Source organism: Cupressus sempervirens, chromosome 3, assembly GCF_028749045.1.
Source record: "Cupressus sempervirens isolate cs-2001-9-10 chromosome 3, ASM2874904v1, whole genome shotgun sequence".
Lineage (NCBI taxonomy): Eukaryota > Viridiplantae > Streptophyta > Pinopsida > Cupressales > Cupressaceae > Cupressus > Cupressus sempervirens.
Window position 1 is genome coordinate 371,313,964 of NC_143120.1, and position 17,529 is coordinate 371,331,492.

At 32.9% G+C, this 17,529-nt stretch overlaps 1 protein-coding gene across 1 annotated transcript; it reads right to left on the bottom strand.

Moving 5' to 3' along the window:
* Positions 1–1,384: 1,384 nt before the first annotated feature.
* LOC149566535 (peroxiredoxin-2B-like) lies at positions 1,385–4,895 on the bottom strand. The gene is made up of 3 exons (XM_089817415.1): positions 4,630–4,895; positions 2,103–2,182; positions 1,385–1,790 (listed from the first exon to the last, which is right to left on the bottom strand). The coding sequence occupies exons 1-3, from the start codon at positions 4,782–4,784 to the stop codon at positions 1,531–1,533; spliced, it is 495 nt and encodes a 164-aa protein (XP_089673541.1). The 5' UTR covers positions 4,785–4,895; the 3' UTR covers positions 1,385–1,530.
* Positions 4,896–17,529: the final 12,634 nt, after the last annotated feature.

Sequence of the window (17,529 nt, forward strand, 5' to 3'; positions counted from 1 at the left end):
AAGAATCCTTTAGTATGGCATTTAATAAAGTCAAATGATAAAAATGAGAACATCTAGAAATGGTTTCAACAATTTAGGCTTCTTTCTTTCAACCTAAGAAAAAATATTGTAAATGTTACTAGTACGTCAAAACCTTATTATAGGTAAAGGTGTTTTTCTTTTTTTGCTTTCTTCTAAACTTCTTAAGACTACCAACAAATATTTTTATCATCATTTGTGAGAATTATAGAGAACATAAAGAAAATTTATCATTTGGTTCCATACTTTGAGGGCCCATTTGTTTCAAGGAATTAGCAAAATTGGGTTTTGATTTAAAACCATATTTTGTCAAAATCATGGTTTTGCATTTTGTAATATGGTTTTGGAATAATTGTTTATCCTATTTGGTTCACATGGAAGATGAGTGGGAAGATACATCTTTTGTGTTTGGTTTATAAAATTGGAACTGGGATTAGACTTAATTTATCTTTTTAAATTTTTCAATAGGGAGGTGTGTGGACAATAGCAATCATGAGAGCGAGCTTTCTTCAGAGCTAGAGGGCCGAAGAGGGCCAAACTCTCTTATGGAAAATTTGGGCATCGATATTGTGTGTCAAGTCATTGTATAGTAACCACCACACACCCTTCCCTCGCCCATTGTTGGCCTACATAGTAGGTCTACCCTTGATATTAAGGTTGGTTGTAATAGAGGGGAAACAAATCCCAAATGAAGACATAATATTTTTTTTCAAAACCATTGACACCTGCAACAAGAACCCCCAAAAACCATGTCGAGCCATGGGAAGGAAGTCTAAACACCATGCATCACTATATGGTAGATCTAAGCTTTCATGGGCCCTAATGTCGAAATCATTATCTTCATATTTCTTGGTTCCATGACCAAACACATAAATTTTGGTATAAGAGACAACATAAGAAAGGTAACATACTCAATCACCGGACTTCAAAAATTGATCCATTTTAATTTCTTTTGAATCCTCAAAAAGTTAAACCTGGAATTCAATTCTCAATTCCACCTATCTAGATAGAAGTGTGGTAACCTCATTTTGAGCCAAAAATTTAATTCCACAAATCTAATTCCACTTTATCATTTTTGACCCAAAAGGCAAATTTGACAAAACTAGATTATCACTATCTCAATTCCGGTCCAATTCCATGAAACAAATTGAACCTAAATAAATAAGCTATTACATTTTAAGATTCTTCAATTCTTATAATGAGAAAGAACTTCCATGTTTAACTTATAAATTAAGCACACAAAAATTACCAAAAATTTAATTTATATTCAAATTAAAAATGAAAATTTCAATAAAGAAATTATAAATAGAAATTAATTTAGTAATAATTAGTACAATATCAAACCTTTTGTTCAAAACCAACAACATTTAATTAAATAAAAGAGACAAAATTGAAATTTTCATATTAAAATATAAACAAAACAATATAGTCCTAGGATTTTAGTAATAATAAGTTTTCAAACTGCAAAGAAAAATGCATATGATGCTTATATAGCCTATATCATATATCACTTTAGGCATCTAAATACTTGAGAATGTCATCTGCACTTGAAACAGTGAAATCGCCACCTTCTTCTATATTTGCAACCTTCACTTCAAGATTCTCAGAGACAAGCGCAAACCTTCTAGATCGAATGCCTAATCCCATGCTTGTCAAATCCAATTCCAAACCTAATGCATAAGTATACTTAGCAGATCCATCTGCAAGAAACTTGACGTTCTTGTTTCCTGGGAATGTCTTTGACCATTCTTTCATCACAAATGGATCGTTCACTACAACACCAAGAAAAAAATTACTAACAAGAAAATACACTATTACAATCTTAACCAAAAAAAAATGTTACAGGAAAATGCACTACTAGAATCTTTAAGAACATTTAACACATTAGTCAAAATTAATTAGATTAAGATAGCAAATTAAACAAGGGTACCATTCAAAATAGTTATAAAATTAAAATTTTATTTAAATATATAAAGGTTTTCAATTATTTATTTTTAAATGATAAATATTCTTATTTTTAAAGTTATTAAAAAAAATATTATCAGTTTTAAAAGTTTTTCTATTCTAATTGAAAAAAACCATACCACTTATGCATATAATTTCATCAATTCCTTTGGTCTTCAACTCTTGAGCCTTCTCGGTAAACCCTGGTACATGTTTCAAGCTACAAAAGTAAAACAACAGTTAGCATCATTGCTAAATGTTATGTTAAGTGAAATAAAACAAACATATCACTATTTATTTATTTTTGTGAGTATTGATATAGTATAATAGTTTAAATGTGGGGCTTTTATTTATTTCACATATTCAAATTCTATTTAGGTGTTATCATCAAGTGTTTATATTGGAAATAAAGTTTTCATTTTAACTTATTCATAAATCCAAATTAAAAGTATCTATCCTATTTTTAGGAAAAAGTAATTATTAGTTTTACATTTCTTATAACCAATTTAGTGTTTTGAGAATTTGTATCCATAATAATAATTTGTAAACTAGATAGTAGGTTGCTTTCTTTGATTAAAAAAAAATGTTTTAAATTTGTGTTAACATGAATTTGAAAGATAGGTCCTAGTACTCTCCCCCCTTTCTATGTTTTATGAATTAACAACTAATATGGAAAGGGCATTATGTGGTGAGCATGAATAAGATTCAATTATTGAAAATTATATTAATGCAAGTTTAAATAGGAATCTCCCAAGTAACAAAATAAAGTTAAGTTTCTTATAGTTTTTAATATCTTATTAGTACTAAATAAGACTTTATAATCAAATGTAATACATTGATTTGACAAAAATAGTATTATTTCTTGAATAATATAAAGATAATAGACAAATTCAAATCAATTATTAAAAATAAAAAATAAAAAAATAATAAATAAAATAAGTTTAAAATAATGTAACTATTTTCAATCAAATTATTTTTATTTATTTTTTTTCAAATTTAAAATTTATCACCCAACTTATACTATTTTTCAATTCAATGTGATAACGAATGTCCCTAAAAAATAGGTTAACTAATTTTATGATATAATTATTATATTAAAAATAGTAATAATATATATCTGTAATTAGATCATAACATCTTACAGTTACATTTTTAATAAATTATTTAATTTCAAACTTAGAATTTTCATTCAAAGTCATAATTTGATTGATCAGAATCAAAGTTCTCTCTACCTGAAAAAACATGACAAAATGATAAACATCGGGAAATTGTGAAATCTATGCTGTAAGAAAACAATAAACTTATGTCCTAAATATTGAAATGAAATCTTACTGTGATATCCTCATATTGGGGTGACTGGAAGAATTATATTTAGTTTGTTCGTTTCTTTTTTTCTTTTTATTAGCTCTATAATTGAGCCGTTTTACAAGCGTGATTGGATGATTTCTTCTATTTTAATAATGTTTACTGTATCGATTTCTATGTTATATTCTTTTATAATTTTAAAAAAATCAATAAACCTCTAGGCAAGAAAGTAGCGAAAACAACTTCATAGAGTTCAAATAAATAATTTGCAAATTAACTAAATTAATCTACAATAAGTGGATGCAATTAAACCGAATGCCTCTGCTAAAAGAGATTTTGGAAACGTCAACTTATTACAAAAACCAGTGGCTGTAAATTTAAGGAGAAAGGCACAAAATAAAGAAAGTTTGAAAGTTTGAAATGCAACTTGCAGGCAGGAGTTAAGCAACCAAGCACACGGATTGTTTTATTTATTTTTGTTCTGGGATTTTGTATTAAACTTATCTCATTTTACAATCCAGTTGATAATAAATAAATATAAATATTACTTTCAATTGATGATAAACATATGCTCTCTCATTGTAGAATTTGGAGAAAAATTATGTAAAATGTTCCAGGATTATAAAATTTGGAAGGAAAGTTTCTCAATTAAATTATTTATATAATGTATTAAATTAATCCGCAATCATATTTTTATAGAAAGATTTATCAACGAGTAGAATTTTGTTTAATACATGTGATATACGAAGAGTAAGTTTCAGATATTCTAACAGAAAAAATTTACAACAAAGAAATGACTAAATTATGAAATATATTGAATGAAAACAATAAAATCTCTGAATTCAGAAATAATATAATACAGCCGGCCATAGAATACAGCTTAACAGAAAAAGTACCAAAATGAATTTTATAAAATTCATTTAATAATTTTAAAATCAAACTCTTTATGAATCTAAAATCACTAGATATCAAGCTTAGATCAGGAAATTTGTAAAATTCAACTAAATATTTTTTAAATCAGGCGTAGATCAGCAAATTTATAAAATTCTATGAAATAATTTTAAAATCAACCTTATCAATCTAGAATCACTAGATATCAAGCTTAGATCAGGAAATTTGTAAATTTCAACTAAATATATTTTAAATCAAGCGTAGATCAGAAAATTTATAAAATTCTACCAAATAAGTTTAAAATCTCATCAATCTAGAGTGACTAAATATCAAGCCTAGATCAGCACATGTAAGCCTAGGGTTTCAGTCCTTTGGAACAAGCAATTTAGCTGAAGGCAAAAGCGATATAGAAATTTCTATTTACATAAATCCTCTTGCTTTAAATTTAACGGGAAAAGAAGGAAATGAAACCTGCAGGTAGGAGTGAAGGCGCCAGGTACACCGAAAAGGATAACCTTTTTGCCTGCCGCGAGAGAGTGAAGAGACACTTGCTGAAGGTTGTCTTCTGCATCAAACCAGCCGAGGGTTCCATCTGGAATCTTGTCGCCAACAGCAATGGGAGCCATTGTAAACACGGGGGGATTCGATCTGCTGACCTTGACGAAAATCAAATTAGCTCGATACTATGAGAGTCGAAGATTCAACTACTATCTGCACTGAATTTGCTCTACAGCAAATGGCCTTTTATGGCGTTTCAAAGACAATGGTTGTAGATTCATTTCAATGAAATTTGGGGTCCGTGACATCACACAGTGAACAGCATCTTTTATTTCGAGGTCAAATGAGGGAGAAAAGACAAGGAAATGGATAAACCAAATGATAAAAATACAAGGATTCCCTCCTTTTTTTTATAGTAGAAAAGGCCGGCATTCGATGGCAACGAAGTTGACCAGTTCTTTGGGCCTCGCAATTTATTTTACAATCTAAATTTTGTCTCATTCCAGCTTTTCTAAGGAATTTGTTTGTGGGGGTTTTGTGATAAAGAGAAGACAAGTGTCGTCTAGAGATCAATTTGGGTTCTTTAATATGTTTGAATAATAGATAGAGATGTTTATAGATTCACACAAATGAACTCCAAGTTTTCACAATATGAGATTTTAAAATGTATTACATAAAACTTATTTATTTTCAAAAGTTTTAATGAGTGAGGTAAATTATTCCAAGTTGAGGTATGTTAAAAATCAACTTTAATGGTATTTCAGAAAGAATCTAATTTCATGTAGCAAAGAAGGATGTGTGGCAAGACATCAAAAGGAAAGGTATCTAGTGAGAAATTCGAATTCTTAAAGTTTATGACTAAGAATGATGCAAAATTTAAGTGTCTATTTGAGGTCAAAGTGTTGATTTGATTTGAAAGGAAACATAATGCATTTGAAATGAGATTCTTTACAACAACAAATTTTATTTCACATTTACCCCTAGTTGGAAATCACAAATTTGACTTCCACTTAGTTCAAAATTATATGTTGAATTTGGTTTTATAATATTGCATATCTTCTAAGTGGGCAATGATCTAACTAAATGAATTAGCCAATAATGCAGCAGTTTATTATATTGGCATCCAACTAGGCATAGAGTGAGGGTTCACCATGAAACAAGTTGCTCTATTATAATAAACAACAAAGTCAAGGTGGCGGCAGTGGAACGACTTGATGAGATTAGTGAGTCCTTTGGAAAACATGTGACTTGATGGGGCCCCAAGATAGTTATCATCATCCTTTCCACCGAGACCTATTGTTCAGTGATCCCAATTTTTTAAGGTACACATGGCTTTGTGGTGCATGTTATTATAGTCTCAATGTGGGTGTTTTGATGGATATGTGGTAACTGTTTGGGTTGAGTTTCTTGTCCCTTTAGGAACTCAACACAAAGTTGTTGGTGTACTTATTTGATGGCTCATTAATATTTGTTTAGCCCTAAGATCAAAAGAGTGCAAAATTGATGAAGGAAAAATGTGTTCATTGAGGTAGAGGATTTTGATTACAAGTAAGAAATTTTTTAGATCAAAATGTGTAAGATTAATTTATATCCACATTGGTGCTTTTTGCAACATATTAGTGAGTCACTTTTCTAGATGGTTGTTAGATTAATATATACAGAGTGAAATCTATGGATCTCATTTTCACTTAGGGAACTGAAGAAGAGATCATTATTGTTCTTGGGGGAGGTCCATGACAAAAGGCTTTTCAAAATAGACCATAATTTAATTATGATGCTATAACGATGGTGCTCAGTGATGGTTTTATGGGAATGTCCATTGCATTGCATTAAAATGTCCCTTGTTCACTATGAAATAAAGGTCGTTATGAAGGCTATCTGCAAATTGTTAACATGCAACAATCTTCTACGAAATCCTATAATGTCTTAGAGAATCTTGGCTTGAAACATCTAGGTTCTCCTTTCCCAAACATTAGTATTGTATTCATCAACAAGGAAGGGAGGTACTCAAGTATACATTTATACACCCTAGACCCTTATGTGCTCTCATGGAAGAAGCTTATTTTTTAGAGGAATGTGTCTTTGCTAAAGATAATGTTGGGAATGGATCGTGGGGGAATAGATGGGTGGCTACAAAATTATGTCAAGCAAGAACGGTTAATGTGTTTCAAGAAAGAAGAGACTAAGTATGGCATGGATATTATGGAAGAAAATGAGTCTAGTACTATGAAAGTGGAAATGGATTATTTGGCAGCCTTGATGGATTATGCTAGCTAATTGTATGCCCTAAAATATGATTTTAAATATTTATTTGCTACTACAAAGCACAGGCATCCCAAAATGTGATGTTGGGGTTTCAACCTAAAAGGGGTGTTGGAATTTGCAAGTGGGAAGATTTACTTCTAAGGGGGGGTGAATTAGAAGTAACTAACTTTAACCTTTTTAAACTTTTAGCTAAAATCATTCACATGCATCTAACATATCTACTTAACATAAAAATAAAGACATGCATGAAAATAGGTAACACAAGAGTTTGGTAACCTAAAAACCCTCCAAAATGAGAAGGTAAAACTAGGGTGGGGATGACACCCATAAAGTATCACTACAGCAATATGTAACTTTTTAAGGTTACAAAGTTTGACCACTCCCAATGGTCTACCATGTAAAAGGCTTGTCCTATTAAAGACTTTACACTTTGTTAAAAGCGGCCTAGTTAAAGGATTTACAAACACTCCCTTAGAATGTTACCCTATTAAAGGATTTAGCACATTGTTTAAAGGCTTACAACATGGCTATTAAACCAACCTATCATCATAGGATTTTCATTCCTAATATAATGGCTAGAGAGTATTAGAAAGTCTTGACCTGATGACTTGCAATCTCCAATTGTTGATTCCATATCCTTGTTCTACTCTATTTATTCTAATCCTTCCTTAATCTGATATGTCTCTCCTCTAAGTTCTGATCAACTAGATTCTACAATGCTACTCTTCCTTTTCTAAGTGTTTACACCCTTCTGCACTTTGCTAGCATTCGTCCATAAACTCTTACTCATGCACACAAATAATTGTGTTTCGTCCTCCTTTTAAAGGCTTCAAAAACTTAGGGTTAGGTATGAATCTACGATCAAAATTCATTCTTCTTTTCCTACTCAATTCTTTCACTTTTCCTATTGGTTGCATGCTTTCTCCATTTTTCTTATTGACTGCATGTTGATTACATAGGAAATGCAAAAGATTCAATCGTATCTTCAAGATCCTTTGAGATTCATCTTAAGTCGGCTTCAAAAATGGTTTACATCTAAGTTTGTGAAGGCACAAACTCATATGTTGATTATGTGTTACTTGGCACTTACTAGTTGTTGATGCTCAGCACATACAGAAATTCTATCTAACTCAACTCCTATAGTAATTCTATTTCACTTGGCATCTATACTTTGCCCGACACCTATAGTGACTTGGCATCACTTATCACTCAACACTTGATACTTGCTTGGCACTTGAAGTTCACTTGGCACCTGTTGAATTTCTAGCTTGACACATACTATAGCTCAGCATATGTATTATACTCAGCATCAACTTAAGAATCAGTTAAGTGTGTTGACACTCAATTGTCAAAAACAATCTAAAACCAACAATCTCCACCTTTGACATGAGTAGCAAAAACACTTAACTAAGCATTATGAGTCTGGTCTCTATGAGTATAATAGACATTGTATTTGACATATGTACAAAACTTCAAAAACTTGTTCAAAATTTTGTAGAAGGCTATATACCTCAAAAACTTGTAACTCCCCCTGAGCTAATGTGCCATTTCTATAACAAAATTCTCTTAAGCTGAATTTGTCTCATGTTGGTTTCATTATTTGCCTTATCATTCATTTTCCTCTATTTCTACTCTGTGTCTGCTCCCCCTTTCACACATCTTCTTGCAGTTTTTGTTGTCCTTTTGGCTGTATCTCCTTATCACTCCTCAAAATTCAAAATTTGAATATCTCCCCATTTGAGTATTACTCCCTTTATTTACACATCCATTCTTATTTCCTATATTTATTATATCTGCCCCTTACATGAATATCTCTCCCTTTTTGACACTTATGTCAAAGGGTCCTAAGAATGAATAGAATATTTAGCCAAAAAAGTTTTATTTACCTCCATTATCCTCTTCAGAGAAGCATCCCAATTGTCTAAGGCAATTCCTAGTGCTTTGAGCTAGATGGCTATCTCTGCAAGATGTACAAGGCCTTCTAATGTAGAAAGATTAGGATCTTTCTTTAAAACATTTTTTGCATAGGCCACTTCCTTATGCAATACTTCTAGATGTGGGGTGATAGCAAACTATATTTGTATTAATTTGGCCTTAACATTAGCCTCTTTTTTTACTAATACATCTAACTTCTTCTGAGTCTAAAGCATTGTTGCAAAATGCTTCTCACTTTGAGTTGGATCCTTAGGTAGCTATGTGCTAAATATCGTAAGGTTTCTCTCCAAACTCAATATTTTTTGGCTAGTTTCTTGTGTGAAATATGATGAATCATACAATTTGGAGTATAATGATAATATGTTTGTTGGAAATGATTGAAAAGATCATGAGGAAAGTTTTTGGAATGATATATAGAAATGGTAAAGAATGTTCTCAATCATTATTTTGTCATTGATGTCAAACTTGCTATTTTCAAGAATGACAATTGCTTTAGTGATCCAAATACTATCAATTAGTTGATTGACAAGGAGGAGGCAATCAATAAGATTTAACTAGTACACCAAGAGAAAGGTTGAAGTTATGATGTTATAATGAAGTACAAGGATCAGCTGAGCCATTGATGAAAAAGTGTGTTAATGACATACTATAACACACAAAGAATGGGCACACTGTAACATATCAAAAGATGTAAGGTTTTTAGCTAAGACATTTGTAAAGCCTAACTAAAAGTTCATTAAAGAGTAGGAGTCGAGCAAGCTAGTAGGAGTTGAGCAGATTCCTAGTTGAAGCCGAGTAAACTTCAAGTGCCGAGTGATATCAAGTGCTGAGTAAACTTCAAGTGCCGAGTGATATCAAGTGCCGAGTAAACTTCAAGTGCTGAGTGATATGAAGTGCTGAGTAAAACCAATAGTGCCGAGTAACACAGAGATGTCGAGCACCAGTAAAATGAATAGTGTCGAGTAACACAGAGATGTCGAGCACTAGTAAAAACAATAATGCCGAGTTGCTGCATTATTTTGAAAATCAAAGATTCACCAGATCTAAGCCGAAAAGGTTGTTATCTAGAAGTTTGTAAATTAAATGGAAGATAAGAATGATGAGCTGGTGGCACAAAACACCATGTAAAACATTTTAAGGATACAACTGATGAAGTTTCTAGATGAGAACAAGATATGAGGTAGATACATTGTATCCTACCTAATACACTTTGAAACCCTAAAATTGGAGAAGGAGAATTGAGCGGCAAAGGAAAAAATCAAATTTCTATTTAAGGAGACATAAGTTCATGGAAAAGATAGTAAGAGAGAGAGGCGGTCAAGCATGAAAGCATAAAAATGCTAAAAGAGGTTCTAAGGAGGAGAGAGAGCATAGTTACTCTATTTCAATAAGAAGACCCCAGATATGGATGCATTGGCATGATGAGTAAGAAGACTCAAGGAGACAAAGCTTGATATGAAGACAACCAATCAGAGCTGAAGTGGTTGAAGCCAAGCATAAGGATTGAACTAAAAGTGTGATCTGAAATCTACAAAGTATGTTGTAAGTTATATCAAATCAAAAAGCTATTATCGTTACTTTCTAGCAATTGTAATAGTTAGTTTAAATCCTATGGACTTAGGTTGGTTTGATAACCATGAGATAAATCCTCTAACAGGGTGACATTCCAAGTGAATGTTCTAAAGTCCTTTAACCAGGCCCATTCCTAACAGTTTGGTGAAATCCTCTAACAAGGTCATATTTAACAGTGTGTTGTAAGCCTTTAACAGGGCATCACTTTAGAAGAGTGAGAATCAAGTAGCATGTTACTGGTGGTTTTTCTCAAATTGGGTTTCCATGTAAATCATTGTGTCATGTGTTGATCTTGAATGCTTTATTTCTGCATGTTGATTTACTGTAACTTGCTAATATGGTTGATTTAAGTTTGGATGGATGAAAAGTGTATGGATTTATTAAAAGTACAGAAAAAGTATTATTAGGGCATTTGGACCTTGAATAACTAATTCACCCCCCCCCCCCCCTCCCCCTCTCAGTTATTCTAAAGAATTCTAACAATTGGTATCAGAGCTTTACTGTCGATTCAGTTTAAAGGAACTATAAGCAGAAAAGATCAAAATGCCTAAGACAGAGGTTCCCAAGCTCAACAAAGACAACTTTGTTGCATGGAAAAGTTTGATGAAGCTACATCTTGGATCCATAGGAGATTATGCTCAAAATTCAATTGTCACTGAACATGTAGATCCAACTGGTACTCTTACTATAGAAGACATGAAAAACAAGTAGGAACACAATCAAACAATGTTGGAGATTGCCTCTGCACTCAACTATGCTGAATTTGATGATATCAAAGGATGTGACACTGCATTCAAAATGTGGAAAGCCCTATTAGACATCTATGGAGGAGATCAGAATGTACAAAGAGCAAAAAGAGAAAATCTCAGAGGAAAGTTTGATGATATGAAAATGGAGGAAAATGAGAATGTTGCTCAGTATGGCGCAAGAATAAAAGAAGTGGTAAGTGCAATAAGATGCTTAAGTGGTCAACTGGATGAAGATATTTTTAATAGTAAGTTCTTAAGAACTTTTCTCCCTATCTATGCTATTAGAGTATCGGCAATACAAGAACTAAGGTGTATACCAGGAAACAATCTAAATTTTGAAAGTATAATAGGTAGACTCATTGCTTTTGAGTTATCTAATTTTGACAACTACAGACTAGAGAATGTTGACTTTTCTTTTAAGGCTAAGTTATCACTAAAAGATGCTGAATAGGTGAAATCAAAGAAAGGAAGAAAAATGAAGTATGTATCCAGTGACAATAGTACTGATGAGAAAGATGTGGAACAATTGGAAGCACTGCTTGCTAGAAGATTTCACAGAGGAAAAGGAAAATTCAAAGGTAAGATGCCTATCATTTGTTTCAATTGCAATGAAGTAGGTCATATTGTAGCCAAGTGTCCACAGAAAAAGGATTACAAGGAAGGCAACAAAAAAAAATTTAGAAGAGATGATGACAAGAGAGATTACAAAGAAATAGGTAAGAAGTGTTATATTGTTGAAGAAAATTCTGATGACAATGATGATGAAGTTGTTTATGTAGCCATGAAGGATCAATCTGATGAAGAAGAGCCCACAACATTGGTAACATGTATGAACAAGAATGATAGGTGGATCATAGACAGTGGATGCTCACATCACATGACAGGAGACAAAAGTAAGTTTGTTAACTTTACTCAGTATGATGGAAATAGTGTTAGATTTGGTAATGATGCTCCATGTCAAATCAAAGGAAAAGGTTCCATTAAGCTCACAGAACAAATTTCATGTGATAATGCATACCATGTTGAAGGATTAAACTACAATTTGCTGAGTGTCTCACAGTTTGGCAATATAGGATGCAAAGTAGAATTTGGAAACAAAACTACAAAAATCTATGATACTAATGGTAAACTGATAGGAAAAGGAGATCAAACAAGGAGTAATCTGTTTTACCTTGATATGGATGATGTTTCTTGTTTTATTGCAAAATTTGATGATGAATGGTTGTGGCATAGAAGATTATGTCATGTCAACTTTGACAATCTGGTCAAGATCAGTAAAATGAAGAAAGTCAGAGGTTTACCAAAATTGAAGAAGCCTGATAATATTATGTGCAAACAATGTTAGCTAGGAAAGATGATAAAGTCAAGTTTCAAAAGCAAAAACTATACATCCAAAGAAGTAATTGAACTAGTTCATACTGACTTATGTGGTCCAATGGAAGTACAAAGCTATAGAGGAGATAAATACATAATGTTGTATGTTGATGACTATTCCAGGATGATGACTATTATGTTCTTAAAACAAAAATCTGATGCTTTTCAAATGTTTAAGTGGTATGTGGCTAGAGTTGAAAAGGAAACAGGAAAAAGCTTGAAATGCTTAAGATCAAATAGAGGTGGTGAATTTACATCAAATGAATTCGAGATATTTTGTAATGATAAAGGAATCAAAAGACAAATGTCAGCTCCAAGAACTTCCCCACAGAATGGAATTGCTAAAAGAAGAAATAGATCTATGATTGACTATGCCAAAACATAAATGATGGAAAAGACTGTTGCTCTAAAATACTGGAGAGAAGTTGTAAGTGTAGCTGTTCATACACTGAACCGAGTACAAGTCAAGAAAGGTACAAATACAACACCTTTTGAATTATGGTATGGTCACTCACCCAATGTTAAACATTTCAAAGTATTTGGTTGCAAATATTTTATCCTTAAAGATGCTAGAAATGGAAAATTTGATGCAAAAAGTGACGAAGGCATATTCCTTGGTTATTCCACTAGAAGTAAGGCATACAAGTGTTTGAATACTAACACTAATAAAATTGTGGAAAGTGCAAATGTAAACTTTGATGAACATACAGAAGTCCAAGCTAAAGAACCAAAAAGAATGGATGAATACAGAACCTTTGTGTCTTCTTATGAAGGAATGACTGATGAGGATGATGTCAATCAAATTGAAACTCAACAACAAGTTTCAGTTTCAACTGACTCACAACCAATGAATGTCGAGTTGCATTCAGAAGCTGAGTTGCAGAATGAAGAAAATGCACAATCTAATTCTGAAGTCAGTACAAATGAAAGAGACATAGAACAACCTGAAAACTCAGTAAATAGTGACCCTGAATCAAAAATATCAAACATGGAAACAAGGACAAAACCAAGATTATCTAAATATGTAAAAAGACATCACCCTGCTAAACAGATAATTGGTGACAAAGATGCAAGACCAATGACAAGGAACAGACTAAGACATGAATCATGTCTAATCAACAAATCTGAACCTAAGACAGTATATGGTGCATTACAAGATGATGACTGGTACAAAGCTATGGAAGAAGAGATTGATCAAATAAAGAAGAACAAAACCTGGAGTCTGGTTCCTAGACTAGTTGACAAGAATGTGATTGGCACCAAGTGGGTATTCAGAAACAAGCTAGATGAGAATGGTGAGATTACCAGAAACAAAGCTAGACTAGTATGCAAGGGTTATGCTCAAGAAGAAGGAATAGACTATGGGGAAACATTTGCCCCTGTTGCTAGAATGGAAGGAGTAAGAACTTTACTTGCATATGCTGCATATAAAGATTTTAAAGTCTATCGATGTAAAATCTACTTTTTTAAATGGCATACTAGAAGAAGAAGTCTACATTGAACAACCAAAAGGATTTGTTGAAGAAAACAACAGGGATATGGTTTGTAAGCTACATAAAGCACTCTATGGTTTGAAACAAGCACCTAGAGCATGGTATGAGAGACTTCACAAGTATCTAATACAAATAGGATTTGAAAGAATTGATGATAACAGCAACATGTACATCAAAGCAGAAGAAGGTAAAGACATTATTGTATCTAAAATCTTTGTGGATGACATAGTGTTTGGTGGAAAGGAAGTGCTTTGCAAAGGCTTTGGTGACTAAATGAAACATGAATTTGAGATGTCTATGTTTGGAGAAATCAAATTCTTTGTTGGATTGCAAGTACATCAACTCAAACATGGTATATTTGTGACACAATCAAAGTACATCAAAGAGATTCTTAAAACATTCGAATTAGAGGAGTCCAAACCGGTCAGCACACTAATGGCAACAGGAAATAAGTTGTCCAAAAATGATGAATCAGCTAAAGTCAATCAAACAATGTACAAATCCATGATTGGAAAACTACAATATGTTGTACATAGTAGACCAGACATAGCATTAGCAGTTGGAATAGTGGCTAGATTCTCTGCTAATCTTAAATAAAATCATCTCATAGTAGTAAAAAGGATAATGAGATATCTCAGAGGAACTGATAACTTTGGTCTATACTACAAAAAGAATGGAAAATTTGAGCTCAATGCATATACAGATGCAGATTGGGGAGGCAACATTGATGATAGAAAAAGCATAAGTGGAGGCACATTATTTCTAGGCAAAAGGCTAGTTACCTAGACTAGCAAGAAACAAACATGCACATCTCAGTCCACTGCAGAGTCAGAATATGTGGCAACAGCAGTCAATTGCACAAACATTGTGTGGCTCGCACATCTATTGGAAGGAATGAAAGAAGAGGTAACAAAACCTGTGATATTGTATTGTGATAACACAAGTGCTATAAACATATCCAAAAATCTAGTAATGCATGCAAAAACCAAGCACATCACAATCAAGTATCATTATGTTAAAGAACTAGTAGAAGACAAACAAGTGAAGTTGGAATACATTCACACAAAGGAACAAACTGTAGATATCTTCACCAAACCATTGCCAAAGGATGCTTATGAATATCTTAGAGGCAAGTTGGGGGTAATACCCCTAACTCAAGCAGTTTAAAGCAAAAAGGAAGCTACCTTACATCACCAGCAATGAATCATTGAAATATCAGAAGAATGATGCAGAGGATCACAACAGGAGCAGAAACTCCAAATCAATCACAAGCATGGTGATAGAGGGAGAAAACAACAAGAAGCCAAAGCTCATATTTTGCATAATAAAGATGCTACATCTTTGGCATTTATGTCAAAGAGGGAGAAATGTGAAACCTGATCAATACAAAGCAAGAGGGAAATATATATGAAAGAGTGAGATATATGAGATCAGCTAGTAAAGATAAAGCTAGTAGATTCAATAGCAGATAATGTATACAATCTTGTTGGTAACTAAGTTGATCAATTGATTAGTTTGGTTTTCCATCAATGCCAAAGAGGGAGATTGTTGGAAATGATTGAAAAGATCATGAGGAAAGTTGTTGGAATGATATATAGAAATGGTAAAGAATGTTCTCAATCATTGTTTTGTCATTGATGTCAAACTTGCTATTTGCAGGAATGACAATTGCTTTAGTGATCCAAATACTATCAATTAGTTGATTGACAAGGAGGAGGCAATCAATAAGATGTAACTAGTACACCAAGAGAAAGGTTGAAGTTATGATGTTATAATGAAGTACAAGGATCAGCTGAGCCATTGATGAAAAAGTGTGTTGATGACATATTATAAGACACGGAGAATGGGCACACTGTAACATATCAAAAGATGTAAGGTTTTTAGCTAAGAATTTGTAAAGCCTAACTAAAAGTTCATTAGAGAGTAGGACTAAGCAAGCTAGTAGGATCCGAGCAAATTCCTAGTTGAAGCCGAGTAAACTTCAAGTGCTGAGTGATATCAAGTGCTGAGTAAACTTCAAGTGCCGAGTGATATCAAGTGCCGAGTAAACTTCAAGTGCCGAGTGATATCAAGTGCCGAGTAACACAGAGATTTCGAGTACCAGTCAAAACAATAATGTCAAGTTGCTGCATTATTTTGAAAATCGAAGATTCACTAGATCTAAGCCAACAAGGTTGTTATCTAGAAGTTTGTAAATTAAATGGAAGATAAGAATGATGAGCTGGTGGCACAAAACACCATGTAAAATGTTTTAAGGATACAAATGATGAAGTTTCTAGATAAGAACAAGATATGAGGTAGATATATTGTATCCTACCTAATACACTTTGAAACCCTAAAATTGGAGAAGGGGAATTGAGCAGCAAAGGCAAAAATCAGATTTCAATTTATGGAGACATAAGTTCATGGAAAAGATAGTAAGAGAGAGAGGTGGTCAAGCATGAAAGCATAAAAATGCTGAAAGAGGTGCTAAGGAGGAGAGAGAGCATAGTTACTATGTTTCAATAAGAAGACCCCAGATATGGATGCATTGGCATGATGAGTAAGAAGACTCAAGGAGACGAAGCTTGATATGAAGACAAGCGATCAGAGCTGAAGTGATTGAAGCCAAGCATAAGGATTGAACTAAAAGTGTGATCTGAAATCTGCAAAGTATGTTGTAAGTTATATCAGATCAAAAGGCCATTATCGTTACTTTCTAGCAATTGTAACAATTAGTTTAAATCCTATGGACTTAGGTTGGTTCGATAACCATGAGATAAATCCTTTAACAGGGTGACATTCCAAATGAATGTTCTAAAGTCCTTTAACCAGGCCCATTCCTAATAGTTTGGTGAAATCCTCTAACAAGGTCACATTTAACAATGTGTTGTAAGCCTTTAACAGGGCAGGCTTTTAATAGGGCATCACTTTAGAAGAGTGAGAATCAAGTAGCATGTTACTGGTGGTTTTTCCCAAATTGGTTTTCCACATAAATCATTGTGTCATGTGTTGATCTTGAATGCTTTATTTCTGCATGTTGATTTACTGTAACTTGCTAATATGGTTGATTTAAGTTTGGATGGATGAAAAGTGTATGGATTTATTTAAAGTACAAAAAATTTATTATTAGGGCATTTGGACCTTGAATAACTGATTCACCCCCCCCCCCCCCCCCCCCGCTCTCTCAGTTATTCTAAAGAATTCTAACAATGTTCTCAAGTATTGTTTTAACTTTCTCAACCTTTTTGGCCAGTTCAACATGTGATAGTACTATCTCATTGGATACCTTCTCATTAACTTTCATTTGAAATTTTGTTCCAGACCATTCTAATAATTTGACATTAGTATCAAGGTCTTCATTTTGTACCTAGTCCACTATATTAGACAATTGCTCCATGATGGGCTTTGTTTCATCAGGTACTAGCAAGCTAAATGCATCAAGGAAGATGTCTTTGATATCTACTAATGCTTGCCTCTATCTATACTCATTTTTGAGTATCTCC

Excerpts from the sequence above, each read along its gene's own strand:
- LOC149566535 (XM_089817415.1), bottom strand. The coding sequence starts at position 4,784 with ATGGCTCCCATTGCTGTTGGCGACAAGATTCCAGATGGAACCCTCGGC. Across the intron at positions 2,183-4,629 it reads GCCTTCACTCCTACCTGCAG|CTTGAAACATGTACCAGGGT; the intron begins GTTTCATTTCCT and ends TTACTTTTGTAG. Across the intron at positions 1,791-2,102 it reads TGAAATTATATGCATAAGTG|TGAACGATCCATTTGTGATG; the intron begins GTATGGTTTTTT and ends TTGGTGTTGTAG.